Source organism: Cercospora kikuchii, assembly GCF_019650295.1.
Source record: "Cercospora kikuchii DNA, contig_00002, whole genome shotgun sequence".
Lineage (NCBI taxonomy): Eukaryota > Fungi > Ascomycota > Dothideomycetes > Mycosphaerellales > Mycosphaerellaceae > Cercospora > Cercospora kikuchii.
This window is the reverse complement of record NW_025408583.1, coordinates 1447860-1467842: the sequence shown is the minus strand read 5'-3', so window position 1 is coordinate 1467842 and position 19983 is coordinate 1447860. Positions and strand designations below refer to the sequence as shown.

Below are 19983 nucleotides of genomic sequence, written 5' to 3'. Positions count from 1 at the left end.
CTGCGACTCATGCGGGAGAAATACGGTCAGTGGGCTCGATGCTGCCACACTGCCGCCTCGCATGGCTCTGGAATGATGACCGTGTCCGCGTGCGCAAGGATGATGGTCACTGCTGAGACCTAGGTGAATTTTCCATGGCTCTTGAAAGTCGGCATATACTGTTGATCAGTCAACATTTTGACAGTCACACCGCCCGCATCGATGCACGAGAAAGATCAGCGATACGGTCAGGCGGTTCGACAGGACAGCTAGCACCATGATTGATGGAATCCGAGCAGAGGTCAGAAGATAACTCCGACGACTCGGGACAGACGTGCGTCTGCAATAACGGAACCAATTGGAATGGCGCTATAGAGACCACCGGTGAGAAGTCCATCAATGAGACACACCGCTCCGCTTTTTCTCTTCGCCTGCCTGTTTAAGCTGTACAGTGGCACAGCGCCAAGACATATCATGAACGAACATACGAAGTGTTATTTGGGAGGCAAGTGGGCTCGGACTTACGGGTTTGCTTCTCCACTATGGTAATATATACGGACCATGATGTGACATACGGCGTACGCGCCTAAGAGCTTGGAAATGACTTAGGGCTTCATTGTCCTCGCTTCTGCGGAGAACGGATGTGGTTGTTACACCGTAAAAATGCTGTTCCCGAGTGGTCGCAAGTGACCGAATATTCACCGGCTTCGGGTCCGAGCAGAAGCGTCATACGCAGTCATGCATTGGATATTAAGAGGATTAATGGGAGTGGCTATAGTGGCATAGAAACTCCTCCCGAAGGCGTTTGGGTCAGATACACAGTTGAATCGGGCCTTTTGGCGAAAAGTTGCGAACACATGCGCGGGAAACGTTGCGATTTTTAGTACACGGAGCTCAGACAAGAACATGCTGTGTGTCAGCTAGCAGTAATAGTAATAGCAAAGCGGAGCAATGGAGCATTGTGAGGAGTAGAGCCTCTGTCTGAACCCATGCTTCAATGCGATCGACAGAGGCGACCTTGATGTCCCAGCATGGACCCCTCGATCGTAGACTCGATGATCATTCTTCGCACATCACTTCACATTGCTTATATCGAAGACTACGAACTTATGGAACGAGAATAGCCCGTCCTCTGACCTTACCTGCACTCAGGTCGTCAATAGCCTGCTGGAAATCGGCAAGCTTGTATTGTTGCGTATGCAACTTCACCTTTCCTTGAGCTGCCAGAACCATCAGCTCCGAGAGGTCGTTGTAAGAACCCACGAGGTTGCCAATGAAGTTGATCTCAGTCGAGATGATGTCTGAAAAAGGTGTACAGATCAGCATCGTCGCAGCCAATTCGAGAACAGCATTTACACATACCAATCGTAGGGATATTGATGTTCTCGCCATAGCCGACGACATAGTAGTTTCCTGCTCGTCGCAGCATCTTCACCCCCGTGGAAGTCGCGCCGCCCTCAGCAACGAAATCGATTACCGCTTCGGCGCCCTTTCCACCCGTGAGCTCCAAAACTTGTTGAACGAAGCTTCCATCGTCCTTGGCTTGCACGACATGGTCGGCTCCAATGTCCTTGGCCAACGCCAACGCGTCTGGGTTACGATCGATCACCACGAGCGTCGCTCCACTAATCGCTGCCATAACCTGAATACCAATATGTCCCAACCCTCCAGCACCAATGATGACGCAGAATTCTCCTGGTCGCAAGACTTTAGCTGCTTTGGCAGCGGCGTGGTAGGCAGTCAAGCCCGCGTCAGCAAGAGCAGCGACATCAGCCGGTTGCAATTTGGGGTCGAGCTTGATCACGCTTCGAGCAGTGGTTTTGAGGAACTCGGCGTAGCCTCCATCTACATTGATTCCTGGAAATGTCGAGTTCTCGCAATGTACATCGTCGCCGAAGCGGCAGGCTCTGCAGAGACCGCATGTCACGAGAGGATGAAGAATCACTGGGTCACCGACTTCCAGGCCCGTGACGGAGGAACCTTTGGCATGAATCCAGCCTGCATTCTCGTGGCCGATGGTATAGGGGAGCTGGACGCCGGCCTTTTCCTCCCACTGGCCTTCGAGGATATGGATATCGGTTCTGTTGCGTCGTCGACAGTCAGCCATTCACGGCACTTTGGAAGCAAAGAACAAGTTCCGAATACTTGCCTGCAAACACCGGCAGCTCCAATCTTCACAATTACATCCAGAGGATTCTCAATCTTGGGTTCGGGAGCATCTTGCATCTCCAAGTTCTGGTGGTAGCCCACCACCTTGACGGCCTTCATCTTTGCGATCGATTTGATCGATGGTTGCTGGTAAACGTGCTGTATGACCTACACATCTGGGAAGAACGAGCTCGAATGCTTCCTTTTATTATGAGATGAGATCATCGCCAACCATACTCTCTACAGCTTCAGAGCATGCATGGCGCCGAACACCCCTCACCGCGGCGACGCGGACGCGGCTCGTTGCGCAACCCCGCCATTGAGCAAGAGTATAGGCGTTTACCAGTGGTCGAGGCCTAATAGTCCAAGGCTGAAGAATTGCAAATTCTTGTACGCCATATCAAGTGCCAGATAGGCACCTGAGGATCAAAAGCTCGTAGCAATCTCCACATTTCATCGCTCTCGATCTCACCTGATTTACAACAACTTCCTGCTGCCATGGCCAAGCACAACAGTCAAATTGTCTATATTGCCGCACATATTATGACAAGTGAAGTCGCAAACAGAGTTGAACTCTGACACGACATGCCTGTACGCATCGGATGATCCGCCGCGAACAACCTCAGACCCTTGGCAAGAGTCAAGTATCACCGAAAGCTACGAAATCAGGCTGATTCTCAAGCGCTCCCATTCGAAACTCTCGAGCGTGAAACGCGCGTGCATTTGAGTGTGTGGTGAACCGGTTCATCCGTTGCTGGCCCGCATTGCTGGTAGGTTTTAAGGTGCTGTACAGATGTTTCGTGAGGCAGACTCAGCAACCTGAAATGGGCAGTACACACTTAGCTGACTCGTTCCACTTCGTATCGGCGTCATCTCCTGCCGTGCCACAGTTCCATAGCAGCGCCAAGGATACTCGTCCTCCGTCTTTCACTTTCCTCCAACGCGCTCCTGATACTTCCAAATCCACCAGGGTTTTGCCCACTGTCACGTCTCTGTTTCTCCTCCAATAACCTCTTCTCATCTTGCGTGAAGCCTTGCTTCTCCGCTGTTCGCGCCTTCATCAACTTGTCCCGCAATGCCCTCAACTCTTGCTCCTCCTCGTCCCGTGCTTCCAGCTCTTTTAGCCATGCCTCGTGCCTCTCTTTCTTTTGCTTATCGGCCACGAGCCCATCGAACTCCTTGCGCTTCGCGCGATCTGACTCCCAGTACGCACTTCCGCCGACCATAGCGAGGATTGTGAAGCCTTGGGCGTAGATTCTTCGTCGGAACATGCGGTTTGTTCGGTATTTGTCGCCGGACTTTATTGATCGCGTTCTGAGCAGAGTGTTAGGATTGGAACACTATCAGCTACTTACTAAGAATGACTGTACTCACGCTTCGTATAATGCCCAACATGTCAAAGCACATCCTAGCGGAATTAATGGCTCCTCTTTCAGCCTTCGCTTGAACTTGGCCATGCGCGACTCCTCGTAGAACTCATTGTTTTCGTCGAACGATGATGGCGGCGGTGCTGTGTTGATGTTGCCCGGAACCGACATGATCGTGGTGGTCGTGTGCTCTGATTCTCAACTCGTCCTTCGTTTCGATGATGCAACAGTTTTCCGGGTCTACGTTCTCGATGCAGCCTGGGTCCGACGCTGTTGTGAAGAAGTGGTATGAGGACACGCTTAGCCTCTGCGATGCTTCTTGCAGGTCGTGGATGAGGCAATGCCGTGTTGTTAACAGCAACTCGATGTGTAGAAGCACTCCCGAACAGCTTCCGCAGCAGCAGAGTTGATGATGCTTCTGTGCATGATTTGGAACTAGGATGGCACTAGCAGGGATTGCTGCAGCGGGATTGCCCGCTTCGCCAATGCTCACCGTCCAGCCTGGGCATCAAGAATATGAGTCCACCGCCCTGCAAGAGACAACACCACTTTGAACAGTGCCAACTCTCGCTTTTCGACTTCCAGTCTGCAAGTCGCGAACCGATTTGTCACTGTCAATATGGAAGACACGAATGGGCTGGCCAATGGCGCCAATGGCACTCATACTCCTGATGAGCCTCAAACCCCGACAACTCCTCCCAGACCGAAGCACACAACGCTGGCATTGACAGAATATACTGCCGCTGCGTCACCAATTTCCACGACCCCCAGAGAGCGGGCACGGGCTATCCTTCCTGAGCATCTACTTCTGCCAAATGGTCATCCAGATGTGAGTATTTCCTATGTGGCTTGCAGATCGGACGCGATGTTCACTCGATGTGAATCACTGCACCCTCTTTTCATTTAGAAGTGAAGTAAAAACTTACAGAAGCTTGGTGCAGTGCTGACAACATGCAGTATATCCGCCTCATCACAACCGCCAAGGTCTACGATGTTGTTGAACAGACTCCACTCACACATGCTGTGAATATCAGCAATCGACTAGAAACGACTGTCCTGCTTAAGCGAGAAGACTTGCTACCAGTCTTCTCTTTCAAGCTGCGAGGTGCCTACAACAAGATGGCACATCTCACTAAAGAAGAGAGATGGAAGGGTGTCATCGCATGTTCTGCTGGCAACCACGCCCAAGGCGTTGCTTTCTCGGCTCGAAAGTTGAAGATCCCCGCCACGATCACTATGCCTCTGGGTACGCCAGCGATCAAGCATTCCAATGTCTCAAGGCTCGGTGGTAACGTGGTCTTGCACGGTGCCGATTTTGATGAGGCCAAAGCAGAATGCAATCGCAGGGCAGTGGCCAATGGATTAACTAACATCCCACCTTTTGATGACCCATATGTCATTGCTGGACAAGGTACCATCGGTGCAGAGATCTTGCGACAAGCGGATCTGGATAAGCTGGAAGCCATCTTCTGTTGCGTTGGTGGTGGTGGGCTGGTCGCTGGGATTGGCACATACATCAAGCGTTTCGCACCTCACGTGAAGATCATCGGTGTTGAGACATACGATGCCAATGCGCTTGTGCAGTCACTGAAGCTGGGCAAACGCGTCACGCTCAAGGAGGTGGGTTTGTTTGCCGACGGCGCTGCAGTGAAGCTGGTGGGCGAAGAGACTTTCCGGTTGTGCCAGGAAGTCGTCGACGAGGTCATTCAGGTCGACACTGATGACATTTGTGCCGCCATAAAGGATGTTTTCGAGGACACACGATCTATTCTGGAACCAGCAGGAGCACTTTCCCTTGCGGGCTTGAAGAAATACGTAAGGAGCAATCCTTCTCAAGATACCAGAAGACAGCTTGTTGCCATCGCTAGCGGGGCCAACATGAATTTCGACCGTCTACGCTTTGTTGCTGAACGTGCGGCCATTGGTGAGCGCAAAGAGGCGCTTCTTGCTGTGACGATTCCAGAGCGTCCAGGTGCATTCGCTGCCCTGGTCGAAGAGGTCAACCCAATGGTCGTTACTGAATTCTGCTACCGCTATGCTACAGATGCCTCGGCAGATGTCTTGATCGGTATCCAAGTCAACGCGGCAACACGCACGAAAGACGTGCAAGATTTGATCTCCCGGCTTGAGAAGAAGGGTATGACAGCTCGAGACATCAGCGCCGATGAGCTTGCCAAATCACATATCCGGTACCTCGTCGGAGGACGAAGCAATGCCGACAACGAGCGCCTCTTCGCATTCGAGTTCCCAGAGCGTGGTGGCGCCCTGTACAAGTTCCTGACCTTGCTGCAGCCGCAGTTCAATATCTCCTTGTTCCACTACAGAAACTATGGAGGCGACGTCGCTAAGATCTTGGCCGCCATCCAGTGTCCACCGGGCGAGGAGGAAGGACTCACGAAGTTCCTCAATGATCTGGGTTATGGATACACGGAAGAGACCAAGAATGAGACGTATCAGATGTTCATGAGGAACAAGCAGGTAGCCTCGTAAGCCCACAATCCATGATTTAGGCATCTGCTGGTCGACTTCGAGCGAGCGTTGGCCAGCAACCGGTTTGTTCATGTGGCATCTTTGCTCCTCGGTCGGCAGAATGAAGCGCACGAGCTCACTTGAGGCCTCTCAGTTGCTGCAGCTGAACGCACGGATCACTTTCGGCCGTTGAATTCGGTCGCGAACTACGCGCGCCTGCATTATTTCTTCGCGCCTGCCTCATCCTATCGCGCCTACCTTGGACGTTTGCTTCTGGAAGGCGCACCCACTTTTCTGCTGACGCAGACACATCCTCGACGCAGCTCGCCCGATCTTGTCAAACCACCGACCCTCGCTTTCAATAACAATGGCAGACCCCTCAGCCGGTCCCCTGGTGCTGGACTGGGCACACGAGCTTGACATCGTGGACAATGACACCGCCAACCTGCTGATCAACATTTATCTGGAAGACATTGCGGCGCTCAAGACTGCAGCAGGTGCTCAAATCAGCGATGCTACCGTGGCACAGTAAGCAGCCAAACCACATTTCGCAAGACATCACATTGATAGCACACAGAGAACTCTTTGGCGTGACCCTTCTACAGTATCGCGCCGATCGTGCCGCGCGAGCTCCACCGCCGCCCCCACCGCCGCCACCAGTCATCCGTGAACAATGCAACGCTTGCAACGACGAGTTCCCCATCGATGAGTTGTCTCGGGCGCCCTGCGGTCACCACTACTGCGCGGAAGACGTGCAGCAGGTGTTCAGCCTTGCGCTCCAGGATGAAGCATTCTACCCTCCCCGTTGCTGTCGCCAACCTCTGGACTTTGAAGCTACGCGAGCAGTGCTCGGCCAAGATCTGACAGCCCGGTTCGAGGGAAAGCGCGAGGAGCTTGACGACAAAACTAGACTGTACTGCCATGATGCATCTTGCTCAGCATACATACCAGCTATTAACAGAGCCTATACTGTTGCGCTGTGCCGTACCTGCAACGAGTTCACGTGCGTATCTTGCAAAACTCGCATGCATCCTGGTCGAGCTTGTCCACCAGATCCAGACAAACAAGCCATTTTGGACATTGCAAGACAGGAAGGCTGGCAGAAGTGCAATGGCTGCGGAAACATGGTGGAGCTACGCACTGGATGCAACCATATGACGTTCGTCTACTGCCCACAATTTCTACAGACCTGAACTAACTTGGTCACCAGTTGCCGCTGCAAAGCCGAGTTCTGCTACGTGTGTGGCGAGACATGGAAGAACTGCAGATGCCCTCTTTACGACGAGACTCGTCTGCTTGAACGAGCTCAGCAGGTTGCAGAACGCCAGCACCAGGGCGGCGACGTTGCTGCTGTGAATGCCGTCGCCAATCATTTGCGGGAGCACCACGAATGCGACCATCCCTCTTACCAACGCGTGCGTGAACCGTGGCTTGTGTGCGAGGACTGTGGCGACGAGCTACCATACTTCATCTACAGGTGCCAGCAATGTCTCTTGCAGCAGTGCGCCCGCTGTCGCTTCCACCGCTAGATGACGCCGAAAGCCAAGACGGGATCATTCAGGCACGGAAGTGTGGATCCTGAATGCGAGAATGTCAGCGCATCAAAGATGTCACAGATTGAATCAAGGGCTGTATTGTCCATGCCGAGCCAACGAATTCGCAAATGGAACACAAATAAGACTATGCTCATATCTCAATACATCGCGTCTGCGCAATAACAAACCACCACTCATCACAACTGATCCCGGGCACTATCTTCTAGTCTTCGTTGAGAATATGGGACGAGATCTTCTCTGCTAATGCGTAAATCCAGCTCTGGGGATGACCAGGCGGCAGCAAAGGCGCGGCAGAAGCGTCTACGACACGAAGGCCCGTGACACCAAAGACTCGGGCTCTGTTATCCACAACCGCCGTAGGATCAGAAGCCACGCCCATCTTGCAGGTACACGCAGCATGCCAGACCGTCAAGAGTGTTGAGCGAATCGTAGCCAGGATGCTGTGATGGGAACAAATAAGTCAGCTACATCGAAACATTTGACTGATGTTCGCCGTTTAGGATATGTGGGAACTTACTCTGCATCAGACTGTACCCTCGGACCCGGGAAGTACTCAACCGGATCAGCAAGGACGGGCTTCATGAAATTCGAGGCGAAAGCAGCTCGGTTGCGTTTGTAGGCTGCAAGAGCGACTTCCTGGTCGGTCCGCGAGGTGAGCCAAGCGGGATCGATGACCGGCAAATCATCTGTGTTGGACGAAGAGATTGTTACCGTGCCGCGGGAGAGGGGCGCGACGAGAGCTGTGAGGATCGAGGCATATTGAAATCCGTCTTTTGGCTGAGTGCTTGGCAGATCTGAGAACTCGCCAACGTATCTAGGAAAGGGACTTGTCAGCGACATTTTCGCGCTTTTGCGGTTCGAAGGCAGTATTTAGCTTACCCAGGTGCAGACAGATACTCGATTTCGGGCCAATCTGCTGAGAAGCGCGAAAGTTCTGCTCTTGCGGTGGCACTGAAACCGTTTTTGAGTGCCGCTGGCGTTTTCTCCCAGCCTAGGAAGTCGCACACTGGATTGGTCAGGACTCCTGTCTTTTGGCCCTCGTACTCGGCAAATTTGGCCGCGAGGTAGAAGGGGTCATTGCTACGAAGGGCTAGTCAGAATATTGCTGCCCTGACTGAGCAAGCACATCGTGAGACTTACACAACTCGCGTCAGAGTTTCTACCTTGACTCTATATGACGGCCCGAAGAAGATGTGGTCCCACATATTCTGTCCGACTCCAGCAAGGTCCTGGATGACTGGGATATTGAATCTGCGCAGAGTACTGGCAGGACCGATGCCAGACACCATCAGGAGTTGAGGTGACTGGAAGGCTCCAGCGCTCAAGATGACCTCTTTGCGGGCTCTGATTGTGTACGGTATGAATCCACCAGAGGTAACCCTCACTCCGGTCGCGCGCTTGTTCTCGAACAGAATCTTCTTCGCCTTGGTCAGCGTGAAGACGCGAAGGTTAGGTCTCCTAGCAGCCGCGTCAAGGAAGGACGTTTGAGAGGACTCTCGCTTCTGATCGGAGGGATTGATGGTGCTGCTGCAGTATTGGGCGCCGAACAGGTTTCCAGAGTTGAAGCCTTCGTCGTTTGTCGGCACTCCGATCTCGTTGAGCGACCCTTCGATCCAGCTGGAGAAAGGCCCGGCGTAGTTCGCGTACGAGACATCCAGAGGCCCACCATTAGCATTGAAGGCCGAGGCATCGAAGCCAGTGGTAGCATTTGATGCACGAGTTGGGCCAGGAGGGGAGAATCTCACGCTCTTCTGGAAGAACGGTAGCCACTGTCACATGTCAGTACGTGATGTCGTAGTTCAGTTCGAATGCACTAACATTCGAAAACGTATAGCTATCGTCATCAACGGCGTCTGCCCACTGTTGCAAAGACCCTACAGTCGGTCTTTGATAGATCATAAAGTTCCGCGCAGAGCTTCCTCCCAAGCAAGCATTTGCCGCGAGCATAGAGCACTCGTCGGCCATTCGCTCCTGCTTGAGGTTGCGTCACGATCTTCCAATCGACCAGTGGCTGCGCCTTGCTGGGATCCGCGCCAACGAAGAAGGTGTCGCCTGCAGGTGTGCTGCTCAACAATGGGTTGGAGACTTGGTAGTAAGAGCCAGCCTCGATTACTGCTACAGACACGGTCGGATCTTCTGATAACCTGTTTGCCATGACAAGACCTTTGTCGAAAGTCAGTGAAAGTCCTTGGATGGCTAGCAGTCAACGATATCCCAGACCTGCTGTTCCTCCGCCGACGATGACATAGTCAAAAGTGGTGAGTTGCCTCTTCTCGTGCTCATTTTGAGCTTCTGAGTCTGCAAGTGGTGAAGCTGTTGTGCTTTGAGCCGACAGTAACAGCAGCCATCCGGCCAGAACAGTTGTAGACCGCATCTTCAGCTAGTCAAGAACGTTCGGAACAATCCCAGGAGGGGAAGCAGATCTAGCTTAAATATGTCTCGAATTCCACGCTTCAATACCGGTGGCTTCCACTCGTGTTGTGACGATTGGTACACACACAAAAGACCTAGAAAAGCAACTCTTGCACCGAACGAAACGATATTTCTGCCGGATGTAAGTCAAAATCCATGCTATAATAGTGCAAGTATGATTGTTCAAGATAAGGTTCGGCTCAACTTGCTGATCCGGTCTTCTTCACGGGCTTCGCGGTGCGGCAGTTTGACTCTAGTGCGGTCCCAAGGTTTCTTCTGTACGCCACATTGCCTAGAACTGTTACAAGGCAGTCTTTTGAGTTAATACCATTCCTAATCAAGACACCACAAGTGTGATTCGGTAGACAGGAGTGCAGTCCCGGTGATGTTTGAAGGCGAGCCTGCGAGTAGTATCGTAGAACACTGTTCGAGCACTTGTCTTTTCGCTGAACTTTGCATGTAGGTTGGCACGAAGGAGTGTCAGTTCGAACTTTCAAGCTAGAACAATGGCATGCACGCACAAGACCCGAACATCTCCAGACTCCACTACCACATGTCATGCCAGTCGTGGTGGTCTCTTCACGCTAAGGTTCTGAGGTCTGGCTTAGCAACTTCTAGATTGAGGTGGCTTTGGTGAGACTGGTGATCATCTGGAGTAGTGGTAGTAGTAACGAGTAGGGCTTCGCTCGTACTCGTAGCAGTAGGGCCCACAATGGCCTCCGCGGACTGGGATGCATCATGCATGGCGAATAGCTCATTGATCCTCCTGGATCGGGCCGACTCTCCTTTCTCTTTTCTCCAAATCAGATGTCGAAAGGCCTCGCAACTATTGACCTCATACACCATCGCTCGTGACATGTTGCCTAGACCATCCAACGCGGCTAGTCCTACAGATTGTCGAACTTTCCTCCCCACTTCCCACAATCATTGCTCCACATACTGATGGAAGAAATCCACGTAATCGAAAATGCTTCGCTTGAAGCTCCGTGTGAACTCCCCATTCGTACGGTTGACGTGCTGCAACCCATACTGCTGGTCATAGCTTCCAAACTCGTTGTTATCCAAGAAAGACCAAGCCAGTGCCCCAATAACATTGACATTATCCTCGTAGATGGATTTGAGCGTCTCGCGCAAGAAGGCGTAGTAGTAAAGCGTTCTCTCAAGATCATAGAGCTGTGCGACAACAGTCTTCGAACTCTCCATGAACGGGTTGAACCCAAATTCGGCGATGAGAATCCCCGAAGGCTTGAAGATGTTCCAGATGTAGCCGAGTTGCTGACGGACATACTGAGGTGCGATGTATGCGTAGCTGTATCTGGTTAGCTAACGCAGAAAAGAAGGAAAATGTGCGCAACATACGCATAGCTGCCTTGGCCATTAAGCCAGCCATCAGTCTGAACGTTGGTATTGACTACGCAGTTAGGCCAAAGTGGGTCACTTTGATTCTTTGCGCAAGCGTCGATGCCCCCTGGAGGCGAAGTCGCAAAGCCGGCAGTATAGGGATCGAATGACCAGAAGTCAGCTGTGCCATTGAAATATGAAAGTTCGTCTGCTGTCAATGCTGTCAAATTGAGACCCGACGTGTTCAGCACCTCTTCCGGTATTTGCTCGCCGAGAAAGATGGGATTGCCAAGGATCCCGAGAATGAAATCTTGGTATCTCAATGCTGCACGAATGTCATCGTCGTTTTCGTTGTCAAGTGGAACTGCCAGATTGTTGGCAAACTTGATAGTGACAAGACCTGTGCCCTTGAGCTCTCCCTTGTACCAGTGATAGACTGATGCATGCGCATGCAAGATGTTTGGAACAGCCGAGAAGGTCGTTTGACCGGGATACGCGATATTTGGTTCGTTCAGCGTGACCCAATGAGAAACACGATCCTGTAGGTCACATCAGTATGTAGGTAATATGCCAGTGATAGCACACTCACACTATAGCGCGTCATTACTTCTTTAGCATAGTACAAGAACGATTCTGCGAACTCTGTGGTGTTGTCTAGAACGAGTGGTCAGTTCATGTTGATCGAGCTGGTTTAGCCCACTCACAAGAATGGAGAAGTGGTGGATCGGCATGCGAGAGCGTTACGATTGGTCGTACTCCGTACTCAATGCAGGTGTTGATCAAATCATCGTAATGCTCCAGCGCTGCAGTGTTGATTGGGCTACCAGCAATGCCGAACGGCACGACGCGGGTCCAAGAGATACTGAAAGAATAATTAGGCACACCAATCGCTGCGAGACGGGCGATGTCCTGCTTGTAGAGGTAGTAATTCATGTCAGAAACCACTGCGTTTACTGTATCCTCAGGGCCACCAAGAGCGCCAATTTGATCCAGGGTACTAGGTCCCCGACCGTCCTCGAATGCAGCGCCTTCGATCTGCCACGCGCTGCCAGCAACGCCCCATAAGAAGTCCTTCGGAAACTTGTAGCAATCTAGGCAAGCATCTGCCTGCTGCGGGCAAGGAGTGTACAATGCTGGTGGGAATACGAGCTCGCTGCTAGCAATGGGTGTTGGAGTCACGGTGCTCGTGAATGGTACAGTCGAATTGTAGCTCAGTGTCGACCACAATCTAGCGTAAGCACCTTGGCCGTACTGCCCATCCTGGAGACCAGTGGCGTTCCTATCAAGGGAATAGCTTGTATAGGTCTGGCCGGTTGGAAGGAGGGAGGAGACTTGACTGAAAGGTGGTGCGTAGGTCGTAGTCAACACCAGCGGAGAGGGGACAGCCGTTGCATAACGTGTGGTGGTCAGCGCTGTATATGTGAAGCTGCTGTACGAGGCCGTTCGAGTTGCCGAGCAGGTCTGTGGGTGCGATGTTGTTGGTAAGCCAATTGCCGTTGTCGAGCATCGAGAAGTACTGTCATGCTGGGCGGGGATGGCTAAAGCCACTGATGCCAGTGAAGCAATGGTCAGTAGCGAGACAGCCATGTTGATAGATGAGGAATGGCATATCGAAAGGGAACATGCTATGGCTTATGCAGGACCTCTTATACTCTTACAAGAGCCGTCAGAACGCGCCGCCTTTGGCGCTACAGCACGCCTGACATGTCAAACAAATGCCGTCTTTGGTCTTGTTGCTGCAAGCAGTGTAGCATTGGCGAATGCGATGACATCGACATTGCCGTGCCCCAGACTAGTGCAGGAACTGCGGAGGGGAAGTCTTGTTGAAGCTTAGGCGAGGTTAGTTGTGTTGCATCGGGCAAGCTTGAACCGAGTCGGCACTGGCACTGAGTGACCGACTTTCCAACCTCAGGCACGAACAAGCCAAGCCAATGCGGCTCCGCGGCCCACGCGCTAGCAGATGCGATTTATGAATTGCAGAAACGAGAGACCTGGAAGCTTCACCACGACAGTCGCCCAACGAAAGCCTCGACAGCACCTCCAATACCGCCAAAATGTACGATCCGACTATGCGCCACACCACCGCACGACACAATTTCGCTAACGCGCCGCAGGCTGATTCCAAAGGAGGACCGCAAGAAGATCCACGAGTACCTCTTCAAGGAGGGTGTGGCCGTGGCCAAGAAGGACTTCAACCTGCCAAAGCATGGCGAGATTGACACCAAGAACCTCTACGTACGTTTCGAGAGCGAGTCGCGCTTCGCAATGGCCTGCTGACAAGGTCCACAGGTCATCAAGGCTTGCCAGTCGCTCACCAGCCGTGGCTACCTGAAGACTCAGTTCTCGTGGCAGTACTACTACTACACCCTCACCCCAGAGGGTCTCGACTACCTCCGCGAGTGGCTCCACCTCCCAGCCGAGATCGTTCCTCAGACCCACGTCAAGCAGCAGCGCTCTCACGCTCCTCCGCGCGGCATGTTGGGCGGTGACGACCGTGAGCGTCGTGGTGGTGGCCGTGGTGGCCCACGTGGTGACCGCGAGGGTGGATACCGCCGTCGTGACTTCGGTGACCGTGAGAACAAGGACGGCGCTGCTCCAGGTGGCTTCAACCCAGAGTTCCGTGGTGGATTCGGCCGTGGTCGTGGTGCCCCTCCAGCTCAGTCTTAGGAAGGCACTGAATGGGGTGCTGAGGCCAAGCAGCAAGATGCGTCAGGTGGATGGGTGGAGAACGTCGCCGGTACCACTACCCTCGAGTCCAACGTCGACAGTGGAGCTGGATGGTAGACAATGGCTCGGCGACGATAGGAAACCAGGCTCCTGAAGCATCGAATGCGCTGGACGAAGTACAGATCATGAACCAAAAATTGCGTTAGACGAGGAGAAGCCGCCGACTGGCTGAAACAACGTAAGCGTAGAAAATCCAGTCTTGCTGGCGTAACTCGGTGTCATGATTTCACGTTTGACTCTCGTGTCTCTGGCTTCCATATTGTCGTGATGTTCTCAAAGCCTATCGTTCGTTGGCAATTGTGCCGAACACGCCCTATCGATTGAATGCGGGCAAGCAATCTCATGACTAAGAGATACGAGTTCAGGCTTGGAAGAATAGCTTGGACGGGCGTGCAACACCTGTACCGGGCCGGTGCATACAGCATTGATTGCATTGGACGTTGATTACTTTTCCGAGCTCATATTTGCAACTCCTCACGCAGTATTGTGATTCTTACTGTCGCTGACACGGACCTCGCGGTGAGCTGAGAGGTGCCAAGAGAAAAGCACCTGCCATCCGGCTTTCCACCGACTGTGCCGGATTTCGACAACTCTTGCACCATGTCCTTCTCCTTTGCATCAACATCAACATGTAGGCGCCTCGCAAACGCCGCATCAGCGGCGTGGAAACATACTCGAACTCCGTCACTGTCGATGAGAGCGGCGCATGCCCCTCAACAGTCACAATGGCGCGCATTTGCCAGTACTCCAAAACGCGACATCGCCGTCGCGGAGATGTCTGAACAGGATCTGTCAAGTCTCAAGATTGACCAAGAACGACTGATGAACGATATTCATTCTACGAGCGAGTGGGGGAAGGGAGAGCGATGGGGCGAGTAAGTCATGACCTTTCCATTCCTGCTGCTGCTGGCGGTGTGGCGCCCACTCCACGCCCACTGGCAAAATGACCTGATGAATTTCGAAATATGCACACCAAATTTTATCGTCTTATCCTCGTCTCGGGGAACTGGTGATTGTTCGAACGGCCAACTGAAATGACATACATTCTGCACTTTCTCGATCTGGACAGCTGGTTCGCAAGAAACTTGCTAACATATCTGCCAGAGGCCCAACAGAAATCGGCATGGCCAGATTATCGCTCTCTGATACCGATAAGCAAGCACGAGACTGGTTCGCAGAAACTACGAAAGCTCTCGGTTGCAAGGTGCATTACGATGCGATGGGTAACCAGTTTGCTGTCCGGCCTGGCCTACAGGAGGGTCATCCGACTTTCGCCGGAAGCCATCTGGACACACAGCCTAGTGGAGGCCGTTATGATGGAATTCTCGGCGTGACAGCTGCAGTAGAAATGCTCAAGACTCTCAACGATAACTGGGTCGAGACGAATTATCCCGTAGGCGTAGTAAACTGGACCAATGAAGAAGGTGCAAGATTTCCCATGTCCATGGTCTCATCCGGCGTTTGGGCTGAATCCGTCCCACTGGAGAAAGCACACAATCTCAAGTCTGTGATACCTGCCAATGACACTGCCACAATGAAGAGCGAGCTTGAACGGATTGGCTACCTAGGCAGTACACCCGCCAGCTACAAGTCCACGCCCATGGCCGCGCATTTTGAACTTCACATCGAGCAAGGTCCCATCCTCGAGGCCGAAAATCGCCGCGTAGGAGTCGTCAAAGGCGTTCAAGCATATAAATGGTTCACACTCACCGTCAAAGGCCGGGACGCCCATACCGGCGCAACAAGTTTTGCCCACCGCGCAGACTCCCTCCTAACAGCTTCGAAAATGATCCTCGCAAGCCACCGGATCGCCCACCGTCACAACGCGCTCGCTTCTACGGGAATCTTGACCCTCAAACCAGGCTCCACGAACACAGTCCCAGGCCACGTCCAATTCTCCCTGGACATCCGCTCCCCTCGAGACGAAGTCGTTGAAGCCGTCGAAGCAGAATGCAAATCCGCCTTCTCGGCCATCGCTGCAGGTCAAGACATCGAAGGCGTGAACGCCGACTGTGCTCCCTCAGACCGCCAATGCACAGTCTCCTGGCGCACAGACTTTGTCTCTCCTGCAACTTACTTCCACGAGGACTGCATCAAATGCGTACAAGATGCGGGAAGTGCACTTTGCGGTGAGAGCGAGGTCAAAGGATTAGATATTGGGGCTTGGGGTAAATTCATGACATCTGGAGCTGGTCATGATTCGGTTTATGCGAGCAAAAGGTGTCCTACGACGATGGTCTTTGTGCCTTGTAGAGATGGAGTCAGTCATAATCCGGCAGAATACTCGAGCCCAGAGGCTTGCGCGGATGGAGCGAATGTTCTGATGGGGGCGGTATTGAGATATGATCGTTTGAGAGGTGAGAGAGGACAGTGAGCAGAGAAGAGCTGCGTGAGATTGGTTGAGAGTGGGGAGAGGCGATGGTTGTGAGACATGTGTATGCGTGAATACTGTATCTCAAGCAATCCTACCGATGCGTGGAGATGGTGGATCTGACTTCGGCCCGTCGTCTACAGCGTTGCATTGAACGACTCGAGTCTATGCCTGATAACGCTGCGCGAAGCGAGATCATGGAGACATCGACAGGCGGACAATGATGTGATAGCTGCAGCCATGTCGAAAGAAACCATCCCTGCGCGTCAATGCCAAGCAATTCTCTCTCAGAGATACGCTCTTAGATCATGACTACCACACATTCTGTTCGGCGGATTTGAGCGACCGTAGATATGTTCATTGTATCAAACGCAGACAGCTGCCGAATGTCCCTTTGTCAGCGTACACGTGGAAAGATAGCCGGCATTCGTTCCTGCAGCGCAGCGGCAGATGGCGTGATCGTAAGCTCTTGTGTCGTACTGCCCGTAGAGCCTCAGCGACTCCATTGTAGCGCGGCACGTCGGTTGCAAGCACAACTCCGAGCAACGAGTTGGGTGACTTTAATAGTAACCCCATGCGCGCTCCGCCCTGCATATTGTACCTGCGTTTCCTGCCAAAGTTCGATCGTTGAGTGTTAGGTGATCTTTCATGCTATGAGGACTTGGTTACTCGGCATTCTTTTGCTAGTGTTTGTCATTGCTCAACGCACGACAACAATATGGCACAGACTCTGAATGTGAAAACTGTTGTAAGTTGGTATTGAGACTGAAGAGTCAAGCAAAGGTGGTCTTCCGTGCTGATACTTCTTTGCCTTGACATCAGGCCATCATCGGAGCCGGCGTTTCTGGCGTTTCGGCAGCGATACATTGCAAGCGTGCTGGGCTCGATGTAACGGTCTTTGAACGCAACTCGCGAGTTGGTGGAGTATGGTATGATGATCTTGTTCTCGCGCAGAATGTTGAGTCGAGAGATCAAGGTAGCTAACAGAGAGCAAGAAGGGTCTACGACGAACGCATTTCGAAAGATCCAGCATACCCGTCGGTGGTGCCGTCAGTGGGGGACTCGCCTGAATATGACTCTCTCGTCAGAGATCGAAGCGGCGAAGATGGACCACGAAGAGTCGATAGTCCAATTGAAAGGGATGGTTCGGACCCAGCCAAGGAGGAGGCTGCTGGCGACGATGATCTTTTGTTGAGCTTCGCACCTCCAGGGTTAGTATCCGCGACCTTTGCAAAATGAGCTTCCATTATGCTGACGTTGAGTCAAAGACCAGCATACATTGCTCTCAAGAACAACGTCTCCACAGTCGAGATGGAGCTCTCAACGCAGAAATGGAAACCTGGTACGGAAGAATTCGTGCCACACCATGTGCTCGCGGAGTACATCCAGGATACAGCGAGAGCGAATGGTATCCTAGACGTGATCTCTTTTGATACCCGAGTCAAGCATGTCGAAAAGAGAGGTGACAAGTGGATTGTTGACCTCGACCAAGTAGTGGGCGACAGGACAATCAGCAGCACCAAGGTGACTAAGTTCAAGTCTCTCACCCGCTTCAAGCTGACCTTGGTATAGGATTTCGATTCAGTCGTTGTAGCAGCGGGTCATTATCATGCGTGCAATGTTCCAGACATTCCTGGCTTAGCAGATTGGAAAAAGCACTTTCCAACACGGGTGCAGCACTCCAAGCGCTATCGCCGGCCGGATCAATTCAAGGACCAGAACGTGCTGTTAATTGGCGCTGGCGTGTCTTCCATGGACATTGCTCGAGATCTCTCCAATGCACGTGCGGTGTTCCAATCGAGTCGAGGCGGGCCTTACGATTTGCCGGAAAGCATGCTGTTAGAGAACGGTGCTCGAGTTGATGGAGTCGAAAAGTTCGAACTAGACGACGGCGCAGAGTTGTCCGCCGATGGCAGCATCAAAGGAACTGTGACCCTTCGATCCGGGAGGAAGCTTTGCAACCTCCACCACGTCATTGTGTGTACCGGCTACCATGTGTCACTGCCATTTATGCGTCAGTACCATCAAGACGGCGTGAGCGCGGAGCAAGCCAGCGAGGAGGCCATTGTCACAAATGGCCAAGTGACACACAATCTTCACAAAGATATATGGTGAGTACGCGGGTTGCTCAGGTCGGGCGCACGCTGACATGTCCAGGTACATTCCAGATCCAAGTCTTGCATTCATCGGCGTCCCTTACCATGTGGCGACTTTCAGCCTGTTCGAATTCCAAGCAGTGGCTTTATCATTCGTCTTGTCAGGGCGGAGTCCTCTGCCATCCCGGGAGGAGATGCGTGATGAGTATGATGAGAGAATAAGAGAAAAGGGGATTGGGCGTAACTTCCACTCACTGAGAGGCGATGGTAGGGAAGCGTTGTATGTCCAAGAGCTTGCCGACTATGTCAACGGACAGATGTCGAAGCGAGGAGAGAGCGGCAGGATGCAGGCGCATTCTCAGAGCTGGTTAGAGGCATATGAGAGACGGGGTGCTAGAGTGCAAGCTATGCGTGGTCAAACGCGCGACTCGCATATTAATGAGGAGGTCTGGAGCCGCATCTCCGGGTGTTGAAGGAGAGAGAAAGTTGGTCCTAGTGGTGAGACAGGAGGCATAGTGCAGGAGGGTCCAGAAGAGAGCTGTGGAGTGGGAGTCAGTGCGCCAGTGGACGAGTAGAATACCGAACAGCGTCTGCGGTCAAAGAATATCGTAGATCATGCGCAATAGAATAGAGTCACCTCTGACATTGACAGTAGCAGGTGTCGTATGCATGTGCGGGATATGCGCAGCCCGTTGGCAGCTTGAGACTCTCAGGGTCGTTGCGGTGTGCTGGCGATTCATGTCCCCAGCTGAAGTGAAATCGGCGAGCGCGGCAAGCCAAGCAAGGATTCCGCCCGGCGCGACACACGGCGGAGGGCGTCTGGACGGGGCATTGCAGCGCGTCTGTACGCGTCAATGCGGCCGTTGATGTGAGTTCGGTGGTGATGGACAAGATTGAGCGGCACAGGCAGGCGTGGTCGTGTGGTTCGGGAGTGGGGAGTGTCCGCGGCGTGGTGACTCGGGCAACGGCGGAGCTGCTGGCGGCGGTGGAGAGCTCATGTGCGAGTGGCAGCATCCGCAGACGAGCACGTGTCGGATCAGAAGGTGCATAATAGTATAATGCACATGCACGTTGCATGGTCAGCAGCAGCAGGATGAGTGGACCAGAACAGCGACGCGTCGGCGCAGAGTGCTTGCTGCCAGCGGGGCTGTCTTGGACCCAAGTCTGCGTGTCGTAGCGTGTTTGAAGCGAATCGAGCGATGTCTGATGATCCTCTGCCTCGCCCACCACTGCACCACTCTCCCCTTCTGCTGCTGCACGCATCTCTGGGCCTCGCTGTTGCAGCTCCCTTGCTATCGCCCAGATTCCTGCTGTTTGGGCTGAACCTTCAGCACGCAGCACTCCCGGTCACCCACCTGCATACCCTGCACCTGAGAGCCTCGTTCCCACCATTTGGGGATTCCTCCAGCTCCACACGCACGGCATTCTCGCGGCGGTCGATCTCGATGATCTGAGTGTCACACTGGACGACCACAACGCTGCCGGATACAATACCTGTCCCATTTTGTCGCTATACA

At 53.0% G+C, this 19983-nt stretch overlaps 9 protein-coding genes across 10 annotated transcripts; 5 read left to right on the top strand and 4 right to left on the bottom strand.

Moving 5' to 3' along the window:
* Nucleotides 1-1086: 1086 nt before the first annotated feature.
* CKM354_000279300 (uncharacterized protein) lies at nt 1087-2247 on the bottom strand (the record flags this gene model as incomplete). The annotated part of the gene is made up of 3 exons (XM_044797960.1): nt 1087-1280; nt 1342-2060; nt 2129-2247. The coding sequence occupies 3 exons, from the start codon at nt 2245-2247 to the stop codon at nt 1087-1089; spliced, it is 1032 nt and encodes a 343-aa protein (XP_044653895.1).
* Nucleotides 2248-2996: 749 nt separating this feature from the next.
* Nucleotides 2997-3665, bottom strand: CKM354_000279200 (uncharacterized protein; the record flags this gene model as incomplete). The annotated part of the gene is made up of 2 exons (XM_044797959.1): nt 2997-3441; nt 3502-3665. 2 exons carry the CDS (start codon nt 3663-3665, stop codon nt 2997-2999), a joined length of 609 nt encoding a protein of 202 aa, XP_044653894.1.
* A 448-nt stretch (nt 3666-4113) lies between these two features.
* On the top strand, nt 4114-5984 carry CKM354_000279100 (threonine ammonia-lyase ILV1; the record flags this gene model as incomplete). Its single annotated transcript, XM_044797958.1, has 2 exons — nt 4114-4323; nt 4452-5984. 2 exons carry the CDS (start codon nt 4114-4116, stop codon nt 5982-5984), a joined length of 1743 nt encoding a protein of 580 aa, XP_044653893.1.
* A 346-nt stretch (nt 5985-6330) lies between these two features.
* On the top strand, nt 6331-7492 carry CKM354_000279000 (uncharacterized protein; the record flags this gene model as incomplete). Its single annotated transcript, XM_044797957.1, has 3 exons — nt 6331-6491; nt 6541-7122; nt 7174-7492. The coding sequence occupies 3 exons, from the start codon at nt 6331-6333 to the stop codon at nt 7490-7492; spliced, it is 1062 nt and encodes a 353-aa protein (XP_044653892.1).
* A 229-nt stretch (nt 7493-7721) lies between these two features.
* On the bottom strand, nt 7722-9893 carry CKM354_000278900 (uncharacterized protein; the record flags this gene model as incomplete). The annotated part of the gene is made up of 7 exons (XM_044797956.1): nt 7722-7959; nt 8037-8333; nt 8399-8599; nt 8660-9288; nt 9338-9490; nt 9558-9682; nt 9740-9893. 7 exons carry the CDS (start codon nt 9891-9893, stop codon nt 7722-7724), a joined length of 1797 nt encoding a protein of 598 aa, XP_044653891.1.
* Nucleotides 9894-10855: 962 nt separating this feature from the next.
* CKM354_000278800 (uncharacterized protein) lies at nt 10856-12859 on the bottom strand (the record flags this gene model as incomplete). Its single annotated transcript, XM_044797955.1, has 4 exons — nt 10856-11240; nt 11291-11811; nt 11862-11926; nt 11977-12859. The coding sequence occupies 4 exons, from the start codon at nt 12857-12859 to the stop codon at nt 10856-10858; spliced, it is 1854 nt and encodes a 617-aa protein (XP_044653890.1).
* A 382-nt stretch (nt 12860-13241) lies between these two features.
* Nucleotides 13242-13939, top strand: CKM354_000278700 (uncharacterized protein; the record flags this gene model as incomplete). Its single annotated transcript, XM_044797954.1, has 3 exons — nt 13242-13328; nt 13400-13507; nt 13562-13939. The coding sequence occupies 3 exons, from the start codon at nt 13242-13244 to the stop codon at nt 13937-13939; spliced, it is 573 nt and encodes a 190-aa protein (XP_044653889.1).
* Nucleotides 13940-14599: 660 nt separating this feature from the next.
* CKM354_000278600 (uncharacterized protein) lies at nt 14600-16373 on the top strand (the record flags this gene model as incomplete). Its single annotated transcript, XM_044797953.1, has 2 exons — nt 14600-14874; nt 15104-16373. 2 exons carry the CDS (start codon nt 14600-14602, stop codon nt 16371-16373), a joined length of 1545 nt encoding a protein of 514 aa, XP_044653888.1.
* A 715-nt stretch (nt 16374-17088) lies between these two features.
* Nucleotides 17089-18939, top strand: CKM354_000278500 (uncharacterized protein; the record flags this gene model as incomplete). 2 transcript variants are annotated; one of them, XM_044797951.1, is made up of 7 exons in its annotated part: nt 17089-17118; nt 17193-17299; nt 17369-17419; nt 17459-17581; nt 17639-17894; nt 17943-18481; nt 18528-18939. In XM_044797951.1, 7 exons carry the CDS (start codon nt 17089-17091, stop codon nt 18937-18939), a joined length of 1518 nt encoding a protein of 505 aa, XP_044653886.1. The 2 variants fall into 2 exon arrangements, with proteins under 2 accessions (XP_044653886.1, XP_044653887.1); XM_044797952.1 differs by having other exon boundaries at nt 17369-17581.
* Between the last annotated feature and the right edge of the window lie 1044 nt (nt 18940-19983).